Source organism: Diaporthe batatas, assembly GCF_019321695.1.
Source record: "Diaporthe batatas strain CRI 302-4 chromosome Unknown Contig00002, whole genome shotgun sequence".
Lineage (NCBI taxonomy): Eukaryota > Fungi > Ascomycota > Sordariomycetes > Diaporthales > Diaporthaceae > Diaporthe > Diaporthe batatas.
Window position 1 is genome coordinate 1,782,392 of NW_025408549.1, and position 15,958 is coordinate 1,798,349.

The 15,958-nt window shown below is 56.4% G+C and overlaps 2 protein-coding genes across 2 annotated transcripts; one reads left to right on the forward strand and one right to left on the reverse strand.

The window, feature by feature from the left end:
- Positions 1 to 10,248: 10,248 nt before the first annotated feature.
- KVR01_001488 (uncharacterized protein) lies at positions 10,249 to 11,546 on the reverse strand. The gene is made up of 3 exons (XM_044783690.1): positions 11,439 to 11,546; positions 11,127 to 11,358; positions 10,249 to 11,045 (listed from the first exon to the last, which is right to left on the reverse strand). Exons 2-3 carry the CDS (start codon positions 11,245 to 11,247, stop codon positions 10,495 to 10,497), a joined length of 672 nt encoding a protein of 223 aa, XP_044649443.1. The 5' UTR covers positions 11,248 to 11,358; positions 11,439 to 11,546; the 3' UTR covers positions 10,249 to 10,494.
- Positions 11,547 to 11,676: 130 nt separating this feature from the next.
- On the forward strand, positions 11,677 to 13,727 carry KVR01_001501 (uncharacterized protein). The gene is made up of 2 exons (XM_044785730.1): positions 11,677 to 12,043; positions 12,128 to 13,727. The coding sequence occupies exons 1-2, from the start codon at positions 11,787 to 11,789 to the stop codon at positions 13,353 to 13,355; spliced, it is 1,485 nt and encodes a 494-aa protein (XP_044649456.1). The 5' UTR covers positions 11,677 to 11,786; the 3' UTR covers positions 13,356 to 13,727.
- Positions 13,728 to 15,958: the final 2,231 nt, after the last annotated feature.

Consider the following 15,958-nt stretch of genomic DNA (forward strand, 5'->3'; position numbering starts at 1 on the left):
CCGGGACGGCATGAGGCAAAAACGTGGCCAACGCCGCCCCGGAGAGTGCAGCTTAGATCGATAGTGGCATCTCCCAGCGGACAGACCCAGTCCCAGCCACCAGGGGCGTGGACAGGCCGGTGGGCGCGCCTTTTTTTTTTTTTTTTTTGGGTGCTCTTTTTCTTGCCACTTTTTCCCTCCCCGTTCTTTCTTTCCTCGCTGCATCTTGCCTCTCCACCCTTCCAAGTGTGAGGCGTCGGGGCGGATCGCGCGGAGCTTGGCTGCTGGGAGGAATTGCCCTGAACGTTATTAGAGCTCATCTGTCTGACGTCCTCGTAGAAGGATGATCCTGACCAAAGAACGGGGCCAACAGCGCCAGGGCAGCCCGGCCCGTGGCAGGCGCCGAGGCATCCAGACAGCCAGAGAGGCCCGAGAGGCTACGAATAGACAAGGGACGAGTGGAAAACAGCCATTCCGGTGTCGTCCAGCATTGCCGCAGGACGAGGTGGGCCTCGCGGCGTGCAAGGGGTGCTGTTCTTGCGGGCTTGCCCATTACACTGTGCATGCGGACAAAATGCAGGCATGGGGCATAATGCCTGGTGCCTGGCAGCCCTGGACATGCAAAACAGCAAAGCACCGTCTTCATCTTGACTATTTGATGGGGTGGTCAACAATCCCACTCGCAATGGATCACGGCTTAGCTGCATGCTCTAGGGCTAGGGGGGCGTGGCAGGCGTGGCAGGCGTGGCTGGTGAGGGGGGCGCTTGCGCCGTGGACAAGCAGCTGTCACTTCTCACCCCGGGGCGATCTTGACGTATCAGATCACATCTCCGATTGAGGCCGGCTGGCTGGACTGCTGACGGGCGGCCGTTGAAACGCAGATTTTGGGGCTGGCGAAACGCACAGAGCGAGACTAGACTCGCCCGCCCTGTCCGTCTCTTTTTTCTCCACGCAAATCTCAAACAAGAGGACTGGACAGCCCCGGAGCGGGCACTGACGGCCCAGAAGGGGAAGGTGAACCACGTCGTCAATGTCCTGCGAGGACGCCTGTCGCTTGGTGTCCATTTGGTGTCCCTTCCCGACAGGCGTCCTGGACAATGAGCTGATTTTGACCTCATCGCGACGGGGGCGGCGGCGGCCCCAGCCAACCCTGCTGGTGAACCTTGCAGATGACCGCAACGGTGAGGTGTCACTGATCGGTCGCCAGCCAGCCTGCCAGCCTGCCATGCCAGATCCGGGCAGGGGTATACTGAGGCGTTGACAGCTTCAGCTGCTGGGCTGCTGGGTTCTCTGCCTGTCTGGCTGTCTGGAGCCGCCTGGCCTTGTCTGCCCGCCCCATGTGTGTGCGCGCCTAGTACATAGTAGCACGTGTGATGAGGCTGTCGCGCGCGGTCGCGTGGTGACATTATGACTTAGGTAGCAGTGCACCTATGTAGTCGTCACAGCTGCTGGCCTAGTCTGGACCGGCCCTCGCATATGCGGGTGAGATTTCGTGTCTAGTGTCCCAATTACTGTGTACGGAGGTTCGCATCCTCGTCGAGAGGAACACGTCCACTCAGCTACCGCACCAAGGTCAGGCGGGCTTGGGTTCGGCAAGACGAGGCGCGGCTCGCTGTCCAACCACACCATGCAGGCAGAAGGACAGGAGTCGACAGGCGTCATGTGGTTGCCCAGGAACAAAATGTAGGCTTTGGTGAGCCCCATCGAGCCAGGCAATTCCTGTTCTAGACCACTCGTGGGCTGTTTCAATTGGTAATTCGCCTATACTGTGTATTTCTCAGCCCTTCGTGGAGATGGCAGGATGGCTGTTCTCGCCTGCTTCGACCAGGGCTCGCCCTGGAAGTGGGGGATGGCGTTGACAATCTCGTCACTTGCACAGTGCAGACGTCAAGATCACGGCTTCTTCATTCCCCACGCTGCAGCCTCGTCCAATCTTTGCCAGCGCCCCCTAAAACGATCCTCCGGTAGGCTGCCATCCGTACGTCTCATCAACCACCACCGCGACCTTCTCATGCTAATGAGCGCCGGAGCGGCGGCGGCGGCGGCGACGGCCCGGTTGGATCAGGACCAGGACGATGTACGTGCGCACGATCCGATGCTGGCATCCTGAAGTCCCAGCGGCACGGCGGCCCCCCGTGACCACGCCTTCATGCTCGTCAACGCAGCACTGACCGCCACTTACCCTTGCCCTCGCTCGGTCAAACCTTCAAACCTGATTGTCTTCCTGGCCTGGTGAAGATCGGGGTGGCCTGCGCATACTGCCCTGAGCGTGAGCCCTCCAAGTGGGCCGATCATGATCTCGAAGCGAAATCACGGTTTGGCCTTTCGACGCGACAGGGAGAAAAAGCCCCGAAAAGTTCGAGAAAGCGCGGTCCGAACACCTAGCCCTCCATTAAACCCCCTTCCGCTCTTGTCATGACCTTGCAAGTCCCCACGTCGCATTAAGCGAGCATTGGGAAAGCGGGCAGGGGTTATTCCAGTACACTGTAGAGAACACAATAACAACCGACGGCATGCCGATCAGCCAGCAAGTAAGCCAGTCTTCTTCCCACCCAACAAGCACAAGACGTAATGAATAGACAAATCACAGGAAGACACATTTTAGTATTTGACTGACAAGCGGGCACTTTGCCTTTCTCGGCAGTCCTTTTTTTGTCAAGGGCAGACCGCTATTCAGGTCCCGACGATTGTTCCAAGGAACACCGTAGGGCGAAATACCCACCGGCGGGCCGCGTCCTTTTGTAGACTGGCGTCTTTATTTGCTGCTGTGTCAGGCACCACCGTCCAAGGCCCGCAGGGCCAGCAAGTCAGCAACGGCTTTGCGCACTAGGCCCAACTCAAGCTGTGGTTGGGTTGGTCTTGTCGTCTTGATACTGCTAGGGCAGGCTCTAAAACAACAACAGGTGGACTGCCCTCAGTGTTGCATGCCCACACACAGACAGAGCAATCCACGCCAACCACCTGCCGAAAGTGATCTACCAGTCTTGATGCTTGATTTGGCAAGCAAGGATCTGTGACCACACAGAGCCAATGTCGCATCTTGAAGAGTTGGTCGTGCTCCTGCGTCAAAACCTTAATAAACTTAGGAGCTGCCGAGGGACCGAGGGTACCGTCGGGGCAGGAAGCTGACCAGTCACACGTGCTGGATGCCAGAGCCCTTCGTCAGGTGAGCAGGCAACACGGGGTCGGTGAGGCCAGGTCTGGAGGCTCCACCCTTTGAACCCCATCCGCCCTGTTGTGCCGGTGTATCCGTGGTTCGTGAGGCGTCCTCGCTCGTGAACGATGTTGGACGAGGTCTCGGCAGAGTCCGCACCTCGGAGTGAGAGGGCCGCGACTCAGGATGCTTCTGCTGGGAAAAGCTTTTTACTGTGGTAGTCCTCTGGGCCAGCAAGTTGGTCATCACCAAGAGTCATCGCGACGGGCGAACGGACTCGCGGGCGACCTGGCAGGTGCCTGGCTGGATGGCCCCATGGCCGAATTTGGCTTTGATGTTTCGCAAGCTTCCAGAAAAGAAACATAATGCTTCCAAGGGTGGGGACGCTTGCGTCAATCGATCCATCACGAGGGAGGGGGCCCCACAGACATCAATGGTGCAAATCATGCCGCACCGTCTGACCGTATTCTTACCGTTCCTGAAGTCGACGCTCGAGCAGCAGAGGCCGATTCCCGAGGCCGCCCCGCGAGATAGTATGCTGCGCATACCTTACTCCGTACCACACGTGTAGACTGGTTGGCCTGGCCCCGAGGCAGGCCACACAACCGCAGGAAAACGAACCTCGTGAAATGTAGGCCCTGGCTGTAAGCGACATCGACGAGAGTAGCGGGAACCACGGCAGAAGCAAACCTTGTCCGGGCCACCGTACGGAGTAGTACAAGCGAGTATAGCAGGGTAAGAGGGTATGGAAGGGGAGGGGGGAGGGGGGAGGGGGGATAAGATGGGGGAGGGAGGGTAGGAAGAATTATCTATAGTTAGGGTTAGACAGTCAGGGAGAGGTATTGGAACGTGGGGGTAGGGGGTAGTGGCCGAGCTGGAGTGATTGCTGTGTACCAGCCGCACTGCAGATCCTCGAGTGCGGGACACAAACCGCGTCACCTCACCATTGCGTGCCTACTAAGTATGTGGCTGCACACCCAAGACAACAACCGAGATAGATGGCATGGTGCTCGCCAGCTTCGCGTACCTGGCGCCCGGCCGTTCCTCGAACCCCAAGACCGGAGGACGAGCTGCGGCTGTTGGATGCGCTGCGCACGATCTCGCTGTCATCTGCAGCTGAGGTTCGATTCATCGATCTTGTCGATTCCCCATGCGCCCTAGAAAATCCGATGGCCTGGCCGTGAGGCACTCAGATTCACGCTTTGTGACAGATCAAATGCAGCCTCATATCTCAGTCGCGCCGCAACAATCACCTCTCTTGATCAGGGCTCAGGAAGTGAGCCCCCATCTTCCTGAAATGCGCGATGTCATGCTGGCTCCATGTGCCCAGGTATGCGAACCTGGGTACCGGAGAAGCGTAAGACGAACCCAGTGATTGATTCACCCACGCACTTAAGGAGTACACGGTAGGCTGGTAGGGCGGTGGGTGCACTTTCCTGATCTGTATCCGCTTGTAACACCGATGACATGCATACCTAGGCACCTAGGTACCTAGGGCTAGTGTAGGTGTGTTCACAGAACTAGCCGTTTGTGAGGCACCACAGCGGAGGAGTGCGGGAGCGGAGAGAGCTCCTACAACCCAGGCCCTTTCCGGCACTCGTCACCGCAACTGCATATGCAGTACCACTCGAGGTACCGTTGCAGCCCACCAACTTTGAAGAAGCGTTCCTGTCGAGTCTCGTGGCAGGAGCTGTAGAACGCGCCAGACTACAGGAAGCCGGGCATCTGGGCCTGGGTACAGATGTGTCCGGAGCTGTAGCATGTGGTGGCGCTGTCGAGATCCACGGGCGATCGCTCAGGTGGCTGTCAGGATCCCACGCCGACTGAAGCTTCCGCCATGGGCCTCGCTACGGAGTAGTTGTACCGGCTCCGACATCGCCCCATCTAACCTAGCCCCAGTTCTACCCCGGCTTTGGCTGTGCGGCTCTCGCAGAGCTGGCGGGCTGGAGGTCGTGTCTCAGCTCAGCTCGCGCCATCAACAAGTACGGACTGGCCCCGTGGGATTTAGCACGTCCACAAACAAGCCGCAAGGCCACGAGGTGGAGAGGGGCTCGAGCTCGCGGCGCGGCCCTCCCAATCGGGGACCGTTATGCGGCCCAGGACCACTGGGTAGCAGGCGCTATTGCTGGACCAAAATGCCGTTGGCCACACAGCTGGACAAGACGAAGAGCCGCTGTCTAAGCCACGGCTGACCGCGGTACCTCGGCGTACCGTGAAGCTGGTACTAGACGCTGAGTGGTCTGGCTTGGATGGGCTGTCAACTGCATCCTTTTCTCTTCATACCGTCTTGAAACTATCCATCAATGTCCTCAATCTCGGTAAAGGATCAGATCCTGCACCTCTCTGCAACTTGCACGGCGTCATTGGACCCCTTTGGACCCCTATTCGTTGGGCATCAACGCCGTTCCTAGGGCCCCGACTCAAGGGCTATTCTGGGAATTTATGCGCGGCTTGATGCCCAGCGAGATTCTAGAACGAGGATCTCCTCCACAAGGCTGCGTCTGGCTCCTGACAGATCCATCGGTAGACGGGCGAGATGTGCTCGATAATATGCTGGATGCGAGCTCTGTTCATCTGGCGACGCGTTCTATCGCAGTCATTGGTCGTTGCATGGCCAAAAGGGGAATTAGTTGAGAAGGGCAGCAACACCTGCGATACCCTAGTCGCCCCCCTAGAGGTGCCAGTGGAAATAGAGTTCACGCTATATCGTGATAGACTGAAACTGATCGACCGCGGCTGCCGGCATCATACCTCCAACCTTGCGGTGGACAGGGTGAGGGCAGGCCTCACCTTGCCTCTCCCGGCTGACTCGTCGCCGACTGCTCTCTGTTCGGTCGTGTTCGGATGCTCCATCCAAGTCGCAACTCGGAGAGACTCGGACAGACTGCTCAGCACACAGTCTCTGGCAGCCGGTCATTTCCGGCCGTCATCCATCGAAAGGATGTACACAGTAATACCGATGTCACGTCCTGGAGGGGGCTGCCGCCTCTACTGCAGAACTGACGTCGGAGTTGGTGTGAGTTCTCATCACCGCCTCTTTAACAGCTAGCCTCGACGACGAATTGAATGTGGACAGCTCAGACCGCCCGACACTTGATGCGAGTCGTTGTTCACCTTGCAAAATATGGGGGGCGGGACCCGTGGCGCAATTGGCCCAGGCGCCCGACCTTATGCCGGCTTGTGGCCTTGGTCCAAACTCTATGGTATAGCACGTCTGCTTGACCGCCGGCTGAAGACGTTGGCGGTAGACGCATAATACTTGATGTGCAAGATAAGCTAGCTGCACAGCCAAACTCGGCAGTCAGATAATGACTCTTGCTGAGGACACCGCAGCCCATCGTGTCAACAGGCAGCGAGCTACCGTGGCTAGGGAATGTAGCTGAAACGGGCGAGGACGAAGAGCAGACCACTCGTCGCCGTCGCCTCAGCTTCAGCAGAGGTTTCGCACGTGCATCGCATCGGACATCATCCTGGGCGTAGATGAGATGATGGCCCATCTCCGCGGGCGGTGACACTCCAGCCCAAGGTGTTTTTCTGCGACCTGCGTTGTGGCATTAAACGTTGGGAACAGCAACCTAAAGATTTGTGTTTCACAGGGCACGCAGCGTTACACCGAAACACCGTGATCACGGATGACTGCAAGCCATCGTCCATCACCGCTCTAGATCTTCGTTCGTCGCGTCCGCAGATGCGACCTCACAGACCGGTCCACGTGACGGCAAGCATCAAGTGTCTCTCCGGGAACGGGCGAGGGTATCCTGGTTGCCCCCCCCCCCGGGCAGCGAGCAACTTTTCGGCGCACCCTCGCCGCCCTCAAAAAGGGGCCCTCTCAGCGACGTCCAAGATACTTGGACAGCGCCCCAGCGCTGCTGATCTTTCCTGCCCAACCTTTCAAAGTCAATCGGTACGTCTCCACTGCAACCTAATCTCGTGGTTCAATCTCCGAGCCGGGCCCGCGACACGTTGCCTGTTGGAGCATCACCAAAGGCCGGGACACTACGGCCGAGTGGGTGGCGAGGAAGGGTGCTCGCAAACATCGCGTCGTTTCTCATTAGGCTTCCTTTCAAGGTGGTCGGTAGTGGCACTCCCTCTACCGTAAGACAGGGACGGCTGGTCGAGTCTCCGATCCGGGGAAGTCGGCGGCGTACTTCCACGCAAAGCAGAGGATCACATTCCTCGTCTAGCTTGAACGTTGTGAGTGCGCCTCGCACTCAGTCCAAGTCATCTTCAGACGACGGGAAGACCATTTCCCTCAACTTCAAACACATCCGCACGTGGCATGCGCAGAGGTGGCACAGTGGCACAGTATAAGCTTTCACTGTCTTGGTGTCGCGATAATTGCATATTGATGTAGAGTCATCATAGCGGGTTTTCTTGTGTTTGCTTTCCCAATATTCATGTGCAGTCACCAGGTGCAGGCAAACATTATTAGCCGCTGAAGTACTGCAATGAGGACTCGTGATGATGGACAATCACGAAACTATTGCCTCGCCAGGACCTGCCGACCCTATTCGGAATTGACCTGTCAGCTCGTCTTGGAGCATTTTTAGCAAACAAGTGGGAAGGACTTTGCAAGGACCCTGCGGTGACACCGCAACAGACGGGTGACCCGAATTTGCTTTTCTTCTTTCCCCTCGCCATCTTTTTCAGGGTCAATTTCAGCCTCGATCACAAGCGCCCTCCCCTCCACCCTCTTCAGCGAGACGGGTGGTGGAAAGGGTCGCCGAGTGGCGTTTGAGCATCTCGTTGTTGTGCCTGAGGATGGAGGTGAGCACACCGACATGTTGGATAGGCATGGACAAGACGGGAGCCCGATGAAGCGAGGGAGATAACCTATGCCCCGAGATCTCGGTTTCTGGGTTACCAGGAACGCGGCTCGCTAAGGCAAGAGGCGGACGAGGCTCGCCCGTTCCCTTGGCTGTTGTGAGTTGTCATTTTCGCGGTGCGCAGTGGCCGCCAGCTGTCACATTCCAAAATGTGCGCGATGCCGACTGGTGCGAGGGATTGCTACGGATCGCGGCAGGCTGACTGGGCGAGCCAGAAGCCGCCCCATGGAAGCCCCGTGACAGATGGCTTTGGGCAAGCCCTCTGCAGATCAAGGGTGTTATGAGGCAGCGCCTGGCCCGATTCGAAGAAGCACACATGGCTTTCGATGTGCTTTTGAGCTCCGTTCTCTCTCCGTTTCCAGCTATTTCTGGGGCATCGGCCCATCAGACGCCTGCTTACGGGAACGTACACGGGTATTATTGCATTCTATGCTGCTTGTTTGACGGCAAGCTACAGCATGAGATTCGGCGTGGAGACGAGGCGGTTCAGCCTCAAGTTCCCTGACGCACAGTCGACTGCCATCTCGAGTGCATCACCAGTCCAAGCCAGGTAGCAAACAATGCTGTCACGAGCGTTGCACACGCTGCCTTGTCAATGCCGTCGGGCCATCCTCCCTGCACGAAAGACGGACCGGAGGAAACGGCACCGACGAGCAAGTCTCTCTTTGGAGTCTGGACCTCGTCCGGCCGGAAAGCTCCGGACTCGGAAAAGTACCGTGCAGTCCAAGTTTGGCGGGCGCATGGGGAAAAGGGCAACAGCGCCGCAGTGGCAGCGTGGGCGGCGATACGGCATGCTTCGCAGGCGATGCAGTTAGGCCGCGAGCGCGTTACCTTATCGGATACCCCAACAAGTGTAACCGCAAGCACAGTTGAATGTCATTTGCCGGTGTTGGCGGGGAACAACGTCTTGCGAGATATGACAGCTGCGAGTCGAATTTGCCTCCACAAGCGATCCTGCTCGAGGAGAGGTATGGCTGGCCATCGAACACAGTCTCGGCCAGCCGGTAGGAAAGAAGCAGTGCCAGACAAAGCAAATGTTAGAGAGGGCAAGCTGGCTGGCTGGATGGCAGAGGCGTTGGATGGCCCGGGGGGAGGGGGGTTGGAGGGGTAAGTCGTCTCAAGTCGGACTCGCTTATCTCGCCAGATGGCAATCCAAGATGCATGATGTCCTCTGAATGGAGATCTCCGGTCCTCTAAAAAAAATAACGTATCTGAGCCCAGATATGCCAATGGTGCAGTGTCGGCGCGCATCAGGGGGATGCGTGGCATCGCGAATGGCCATGCTTCTTCCTTGAGTTGTGGCTTGGTGGAGTCTGGGTTGTTGATGAGTAGGCCACGGGTTCGTCTCGTCCCACAAGTCATATACCACAGTACCTGGGTAACGATATCTGATGCGGGACCAGCTCCAGGGCTGCATTTTTGCTCATCAGTTTGGTCCCGACGTTGCAGACGGGCCCTGCCTCTCTTCCCGAAGCTAGCAAGCTTCCTGCATCCATGCATACCATCGTGCTGGAGCCTTGCAAGACACCCTTGCGTGGTCCCTTTGTGAATGCCACACCTGCGCCGACAGGGTGGCCGGGGCAGCTAACAGCTCAGCTGGCCGAAGGGCATATCTCTGGATGAGCCGTCGATGTCGACCTGCGGAGAAAACAGGGCAGTCTTGCAAGCCTACGTATCGCAGGCGGCTACCGCGCAGAAGGTCGAAGGTCGAAGGTCGGGTGGAGTACAGCATGGCATAGCTGAATAAGTACCATATCGTATTTTTTTACCATATTTATTTTAAATCTTAATGTTAAAATAAATAATAATATAATTAATAATATAAATATTAAGAATAAATATAGAGAATAAAAGAAGAGAAATTTAAAAAAAAGTTAAAAATAAATAAAATAAAATAAAATAAAATAAAAAATAAAAAATAAAAAATAAAAAAAGAAGGAAAAGAGAGAAAAAGGGGGAGGAAGAGTATAAAGATTAGTCTAGGTTAGGATTAGACTAGTTATATTAGTAAAAAAATACTAGGTTCTATATTTAGAACTATACTTAGGGAGTTTGTATAATGACTAAAACTCTGATGTGGTACTCGTTCAGCTATGCCATGCTGTAGTGGAGCTGAAGCTGTGGCCTGCTGACGGACTGGCCATGGCTGCCTCAGCAGAGCCAGGACCAGAATGCGTGCGCTCACGACCAGGAGCAAGAAGAACGCAGCCGTTTCTCACCGAGATTGAGTGATGCTGCCTGGGCGATTTGGGCCGAAGCAAGCATTTCCTGCCTTGAAAACATCAGGTCTTTCAATGCATCTTCGTAGAGGTTCACTACTGGCAAGCGAAGGTCTTGGTGAGAACGTATGTATCAATAAACAGTTTGTGAGCAAGCATTCTTCATTCCGATCGTCTGATGGCGACAACTGGCATCTTGGGTGTGGGATTGACCCGGCGTTCTTGAGTAATCTCCTTTGGGATTACGGGGGGTCCCCTGGGCAGACGTTGCGGTGATGTGGCTTCCAGCATTAACCTGAAGCCTAGCATAGAAGGTCTAATCTGTCTCGTCTTTGATTTTCCTCCTTTTCGCATATGGCCTTTTCCAGAAGGTCAGCTCGCCCTCGAATCCAACAGGAGTCTGTGTTCTGCGAGAGCTGCTCTCCTTCTGGATGCCCCGGCCACCGTCCTCGAGGCCCTCGGTGAGCACCAGGTCACCGTCCCTGCCCAATGACTGCCGGGCAGACTCCTCCAGGAGGATTCCAATCGCGAGGAGCGCCGTTTCATCCATGCTTCGGTCGTTGACGCGCCCTATACTACCGCGTGGCTCCCTTGCACACCAGCGGCCCAGGGCTTCGTAGAAATGACTCGCGTAGCAATGTATGCCCTTGACCATGTCGCTATCGGGAAGGATGTCGCGGCCACCGTCGAGCAGGGACTCATTTGCGAAATATATGTCCTTCTCGGCATAACGCTGCGGGGCGCGCTTGCGGGAGAACAGGACCTCTTCGGGGGGCAGAACAGGGTCGCCGAGGTGATGTTGACCCAAGGTGGTTTTGCGGCTGCCACTGGTGGCACCATCCTTTGAGAACTTTTGTGAAACCCGACCTGAAGATGTGCACCTGTCAGCGTACTGTGGCGCACAACGAGCGGATGCAGCGGTGCGCATCGGGCACAGGTTAAGCATACCTGCGACTGCATCATACAAGGTGGCGTGTCTCTGCCTTGCTGCCTCGTGGTCCGTGGACAGGGCCTCCGAGCTGTTTTCGCCGTAGACGTAGGATCCTCGCTCGCGATTCCGCGAGGCCATGTTCTCGGTTCTGGCGAGGAAAAAAAATTCAGGGATGAGACAGCTGACCTGAACAGGTCAGTCAAGTTTAGTCGGGCTGCCTCTGTCTGGGACGAGTAATCGGCGTTGGCACTGGAGTGAAAAGTGGTCAGTGAAAGTCGCAACGTGAATAGGCACGTGCCACTGTCATTCTCTCGGATCTCAGCGCATACTCAGAGAATGCGGAGTGTCCAACTCAGTCGTGCAGTCGGCGGTCGTCAACTGTGCAGTGGGTGAGGTTACAAGAGCTTGAGCACACTCTACACGTGCACATGAATGGCATGCGCTGAGACCCCCTCCAGTCTCCTGCAAGGTGATTTGGGAGGAGACCCAGGCAGACAGGCAGAAAGGTACGGTATTTAGGCAGTGCGGGGTTTGCCTGGAGAGACAGTCTGCACTTGCCCGACTTCACATTTCCGAGCCAACATTCCTGGGCTTGTCTCAGCTTGTTCCGAAGACACCTCGCCTCACCGTCAAGACCTGCCTGTGCATCAAGCATGATTGACCTATAGTGCCGATGCATGAATAAACTCTTGTTTGAACGGGCCACGGGCGGCCTCGGCCCCAACGCTTTTGCGAAACTCGAGACCACACGGCTGTCGCGTTCATTCCGACCAGCACCTCAAATTCGATTCGATGGCGGCGAGAAGGGTGCGGCTCTCGAGGTTGGCGAGGCCAGCTTTAACCCTGCAAATGCGAATACAGATCAGAAGAAGAATCTGTGGGCCCACCAGGCTGGTGTAAATGCGCTGGCACTCGAACGATTTGATGGCAGAATGTTTGTCCAGTTGGTCTGACCCGTCTCTCCTGGTTCCTCCAGGCGACGGGCTTTTTCCGGGCTTCAGCTAAGATCTTCTCACAGACTGGTCTCCGGGGGCTCAGATGCGACCATAAGGCTCTGGGATGTGGAGCAATGCGACAATCCAAACAACCCGCATGTCTACAAGCCCTCGGCGCAGATTGCGCGTTCCGACGACAAGACAAGGTCCCATCGATTCGGCATTACGCATCTGTCCTTCTACCCTTTTGACCCGGCCGCGTTCCTTTCGAGCTCCTACGACCAGACCTTGAAATTATGGGCCACGGACAGTGTTCAGCTGTCCGGTTCGTGGGACCTCGAGTCCAAGCTATATACGCATGCTATCTCACCAGTTGCGGACCATCTATTGGTGGCCTGTGGGACTGCCCACCCAGCCGTTCGGCTTGTCGATCTACGCTCAGGCGCGGCTGTGCAGTCGCTTGTCGCTCCGGGACAGCTAGGAGCTGGAGGTGGTGCGGTCCTGTCTCTAGCGTGGTCACCGCGAAATGAACACGTCCTCGCGAGCGGAACCTTGGATGGCGCAGTTCGGATATGGGACGTCCGTCGCGCGAGCAGTCTCATAGGCCTTCTGGATCAAGAGGATAGTCTAGGTATTCTGCGCAGGCGTGGAGACGTCAACGGGAATCATATCTCGGATCGAGGTGTCCGGTTGTCGGCAAAGGCGCATTCCGGCCCCGTGAATGGGTTGACTTGGACAGACGACGGCGCATATATTATATCAGCAGGCCACGATAGGCGTATACGCGTATGGGACTCTGCGGCAGGCTCGAACACTCTTGCATCGTTTGGGCCGAGCATCAAGAATGGCCAACTTGCTAACGCTCCCATGTTCACGACGCCTGTAGGCTTGACGGCTTCCCGGAAAGAGCTGCTCTTCTGGGCAAATGAGACAGAAATCCTGGTCTTCGACCTGCATGAGGGTACCACTGTATCCCGCCTGCGAGGCGTGGGCGCGCAAATCTCAGGCGTGAGGGCACAGCGTGGTGGTGAGAGAACTGTCAAGAATCGGGTCACGAGCCTCGTCTGGAGAGGAGCTGGAGGCGCAGGTGGTTCGAGTGGAATTGTGCCTGGAGCATCTAATGCCTCCGGCCAAGTCTTCAGCGGGCATACTGATGGCCAAATCCGAGCTTGGATGCCACAAGTGCGGGGGCTGGACGCAGAGGATGAGGATGACACTTCTGGCATGATTCAGCAAGAAAGGGCTCAGAAACGAAAGGCTCTGGACGACGCCTTCAAGAGTCTCATGGGTCAAAAGATCACATTTACCTGAGGAAACATGTGTCGCGGAAGGGTTGCGGATTCCGATTGCTGTTGTCATCTTTCAGTAGGACACTTTCCAAAAGCAGCAGATTTGAGGATCCTTGTAGACCGTGCAGGAGTTCGGATAAAAGCCCAACTGAGTTCTAACCCCTGTGACATATTCCCACACGTTCTCGATTGATCGGCTACCGTCTTCGCTCGATGTGGATGCAGCACCATGGGGACACCAAAATCCATATTTTGATAGCAGCAAAGCACTTCAAGTGGGAGGAGAGTCTCTGACGAGCCAGCGCCTGCTGAATAAGGCGCTCTCCTCAGAAACGCGGATGCCATAAAGGACGATGTCAGGTCGCCAAAATGATGGCGATGATCACGATACGACACAATACCATTTAATGGGCTCATCTGTTGATTGCTTTTTGAAATGTCTTGTCTCTCTGAAGGGACGCATCTGTGACATCTGCCATCATGCCAGCCCTTGCCTCGTCACTTCTCCTTACCTAGGTACCCTGGCCTCAACCCCAGTAGCCTGGAAGACTACACGACGGTCCATGGATTGTTTCTCCAAGACGAGGTCAGCACGGAGCCTTCAGCGTTTGACTACGTAAGTCCTTATATATCAGCAGATTGCGATATTTTGCGCTCACCAAGTTGCACACGACGGTCAACTTTAGTCTCCTGAACAGGACGTATCCCACAGACTCATCCCCAGGAAGCACATTACAAAACCAGGCACAATGGCAGCGGTTTTCAGCTTACGTTGATGCCTTGAACTCCAATTTCAGTGAGGACGTGGCGTACAAGGTATTGTTCCTCGCGAGACATGGTGAGGGGTTCCATAACGCAGCCAAGTCCTCTTATGGCGCTCCAGTCTGGAACTGCTACTAAGCTGAAGAGATGGCAATGCTACTGTCACGTGGAGAGACGCTCTCTTGACGTCGGACGGTATCGCACAGGCTCAGAAGGCGAATACGTTCGGGAAAACACAGATGACATCAGCCGGACTGCCTGCGCCCGAGTCGCATTACGCCTCACCGTTGCGACGGTGTCTGTATACCGTCAATATCACCTTCGGCGGGCTCGACCTCCCTACAAGCAGACCGTTCACACCGATCATCAACATTGAAAGAATTCTTCAGGGAAGGCGTTAGCATCCACACATGCGACAATCGCTCCAATCGCACGTACATCTCCAACCTCTTCCCCACGTGGGAGTTCGAGCCGGGCAATGGCAATGTCATCCTGCAATGCAATAACAGGGACCAAGGTCAAATTCCGAACTACTCGGTAGAACGAACCACGGATACATGCCAAGAGATGCAGGAACCGGAACACTGTGTTGGAACTAGACCCATCAGGACCCCTCCAGAGGGGACAAAGGCTGGGACGGGTTGACTTAAACGAAATGCGTGGCTTGCCTGACATCGTTTCGGCTTGAATTCAGTACCCCTCTCTCTGAACAAGGGAAACGTGCCTCGGATCTTTCAAACAGAACCACAACCTCCACCGTGCCGGGCAGGGCATGCCCCCCCCCCCGCATCCGAGTGGCAAGGGTTGGGCATCAACAGAAGAACAGGCGTCGGGACGCCAGGGACGCCCACGAGGGGGGTAGGTGGGGGAACCCGTGATCGTGAGCTCATGCGAGGCAGCGGGAATACAACGCTGAGGGCCCCCGGGGACGCCGTCTCGCTCTGAACCCTGCTAGCCTGGCCGTCTCATCTGTTCAGCCTCACCTCAGTGTTGGACCTGCCAAGGCAGGAGGGTGGGTGTCAACTACCTAGGTAGGCTGCTAGGGCAGCTAGGCAGCTGGGTGGACCGCCCTCAGCCTTGTGGAAAGAGTGACAATCTCCCGGGGGGAGGGGGGTTCGCTCAGCCGGATCCCTCGTGCGCCCCATGCGTGGTCGTGCCTGGCCCGGGGCCTGGACGGACGCCGTCGCGGCAAAAGCACCCTGACCTGCACCCGCCCGGAACCAGCGCTACCATGGTTCTCAGTTTTATTTCGTCACCCAACACAACCCCTCAACCTTCAACGTTCGACTGATCGAAAGCTAGAGTGTGCCGGGGATGCTACTCACGATGACTCGGTGACTCTGGCACACCCGATGACGGACGGCCCGGGCTGATGGTGCCCGGGTCCAGACACCCGACAGACATGCCGTAGTACCCTTGAAGGCCACTGAACAGCCGGGGACACGACGCAAATCTCCCTCATCCGTCACAACTCCGTTTCCCTCCCTGGCGTTCTTGTGCTCCTCTGTGCTACCGAGCCGACCGAAAAAAACGGTGGCCAGAGTCGCATTCGCAGGCCTGCTGCCGCGTGACATTGCTGCCCAACGTCGGCAACATCCAGTATCCAGTATCAAATGTCCGATGTGCAGGTTGGCAGGCTGTATACTGTACTAATGTCTCTTTCACATCGTGCGGGTCAGGGGCGCGCGCGCAGCCACAGGTTTCCAGAGACAAACTTTGGCCATCTACCACCGTACCTGCGTACTCAGTACACCATGGCCGGTCACATGAGGAGTGATGCATGCGCATCACTCGACCCACTCATACGGCCCTGCCCACCTCGTCGGTCAAGGTTCGGGGCCCTGTTCATCTTGGTTCTGATCC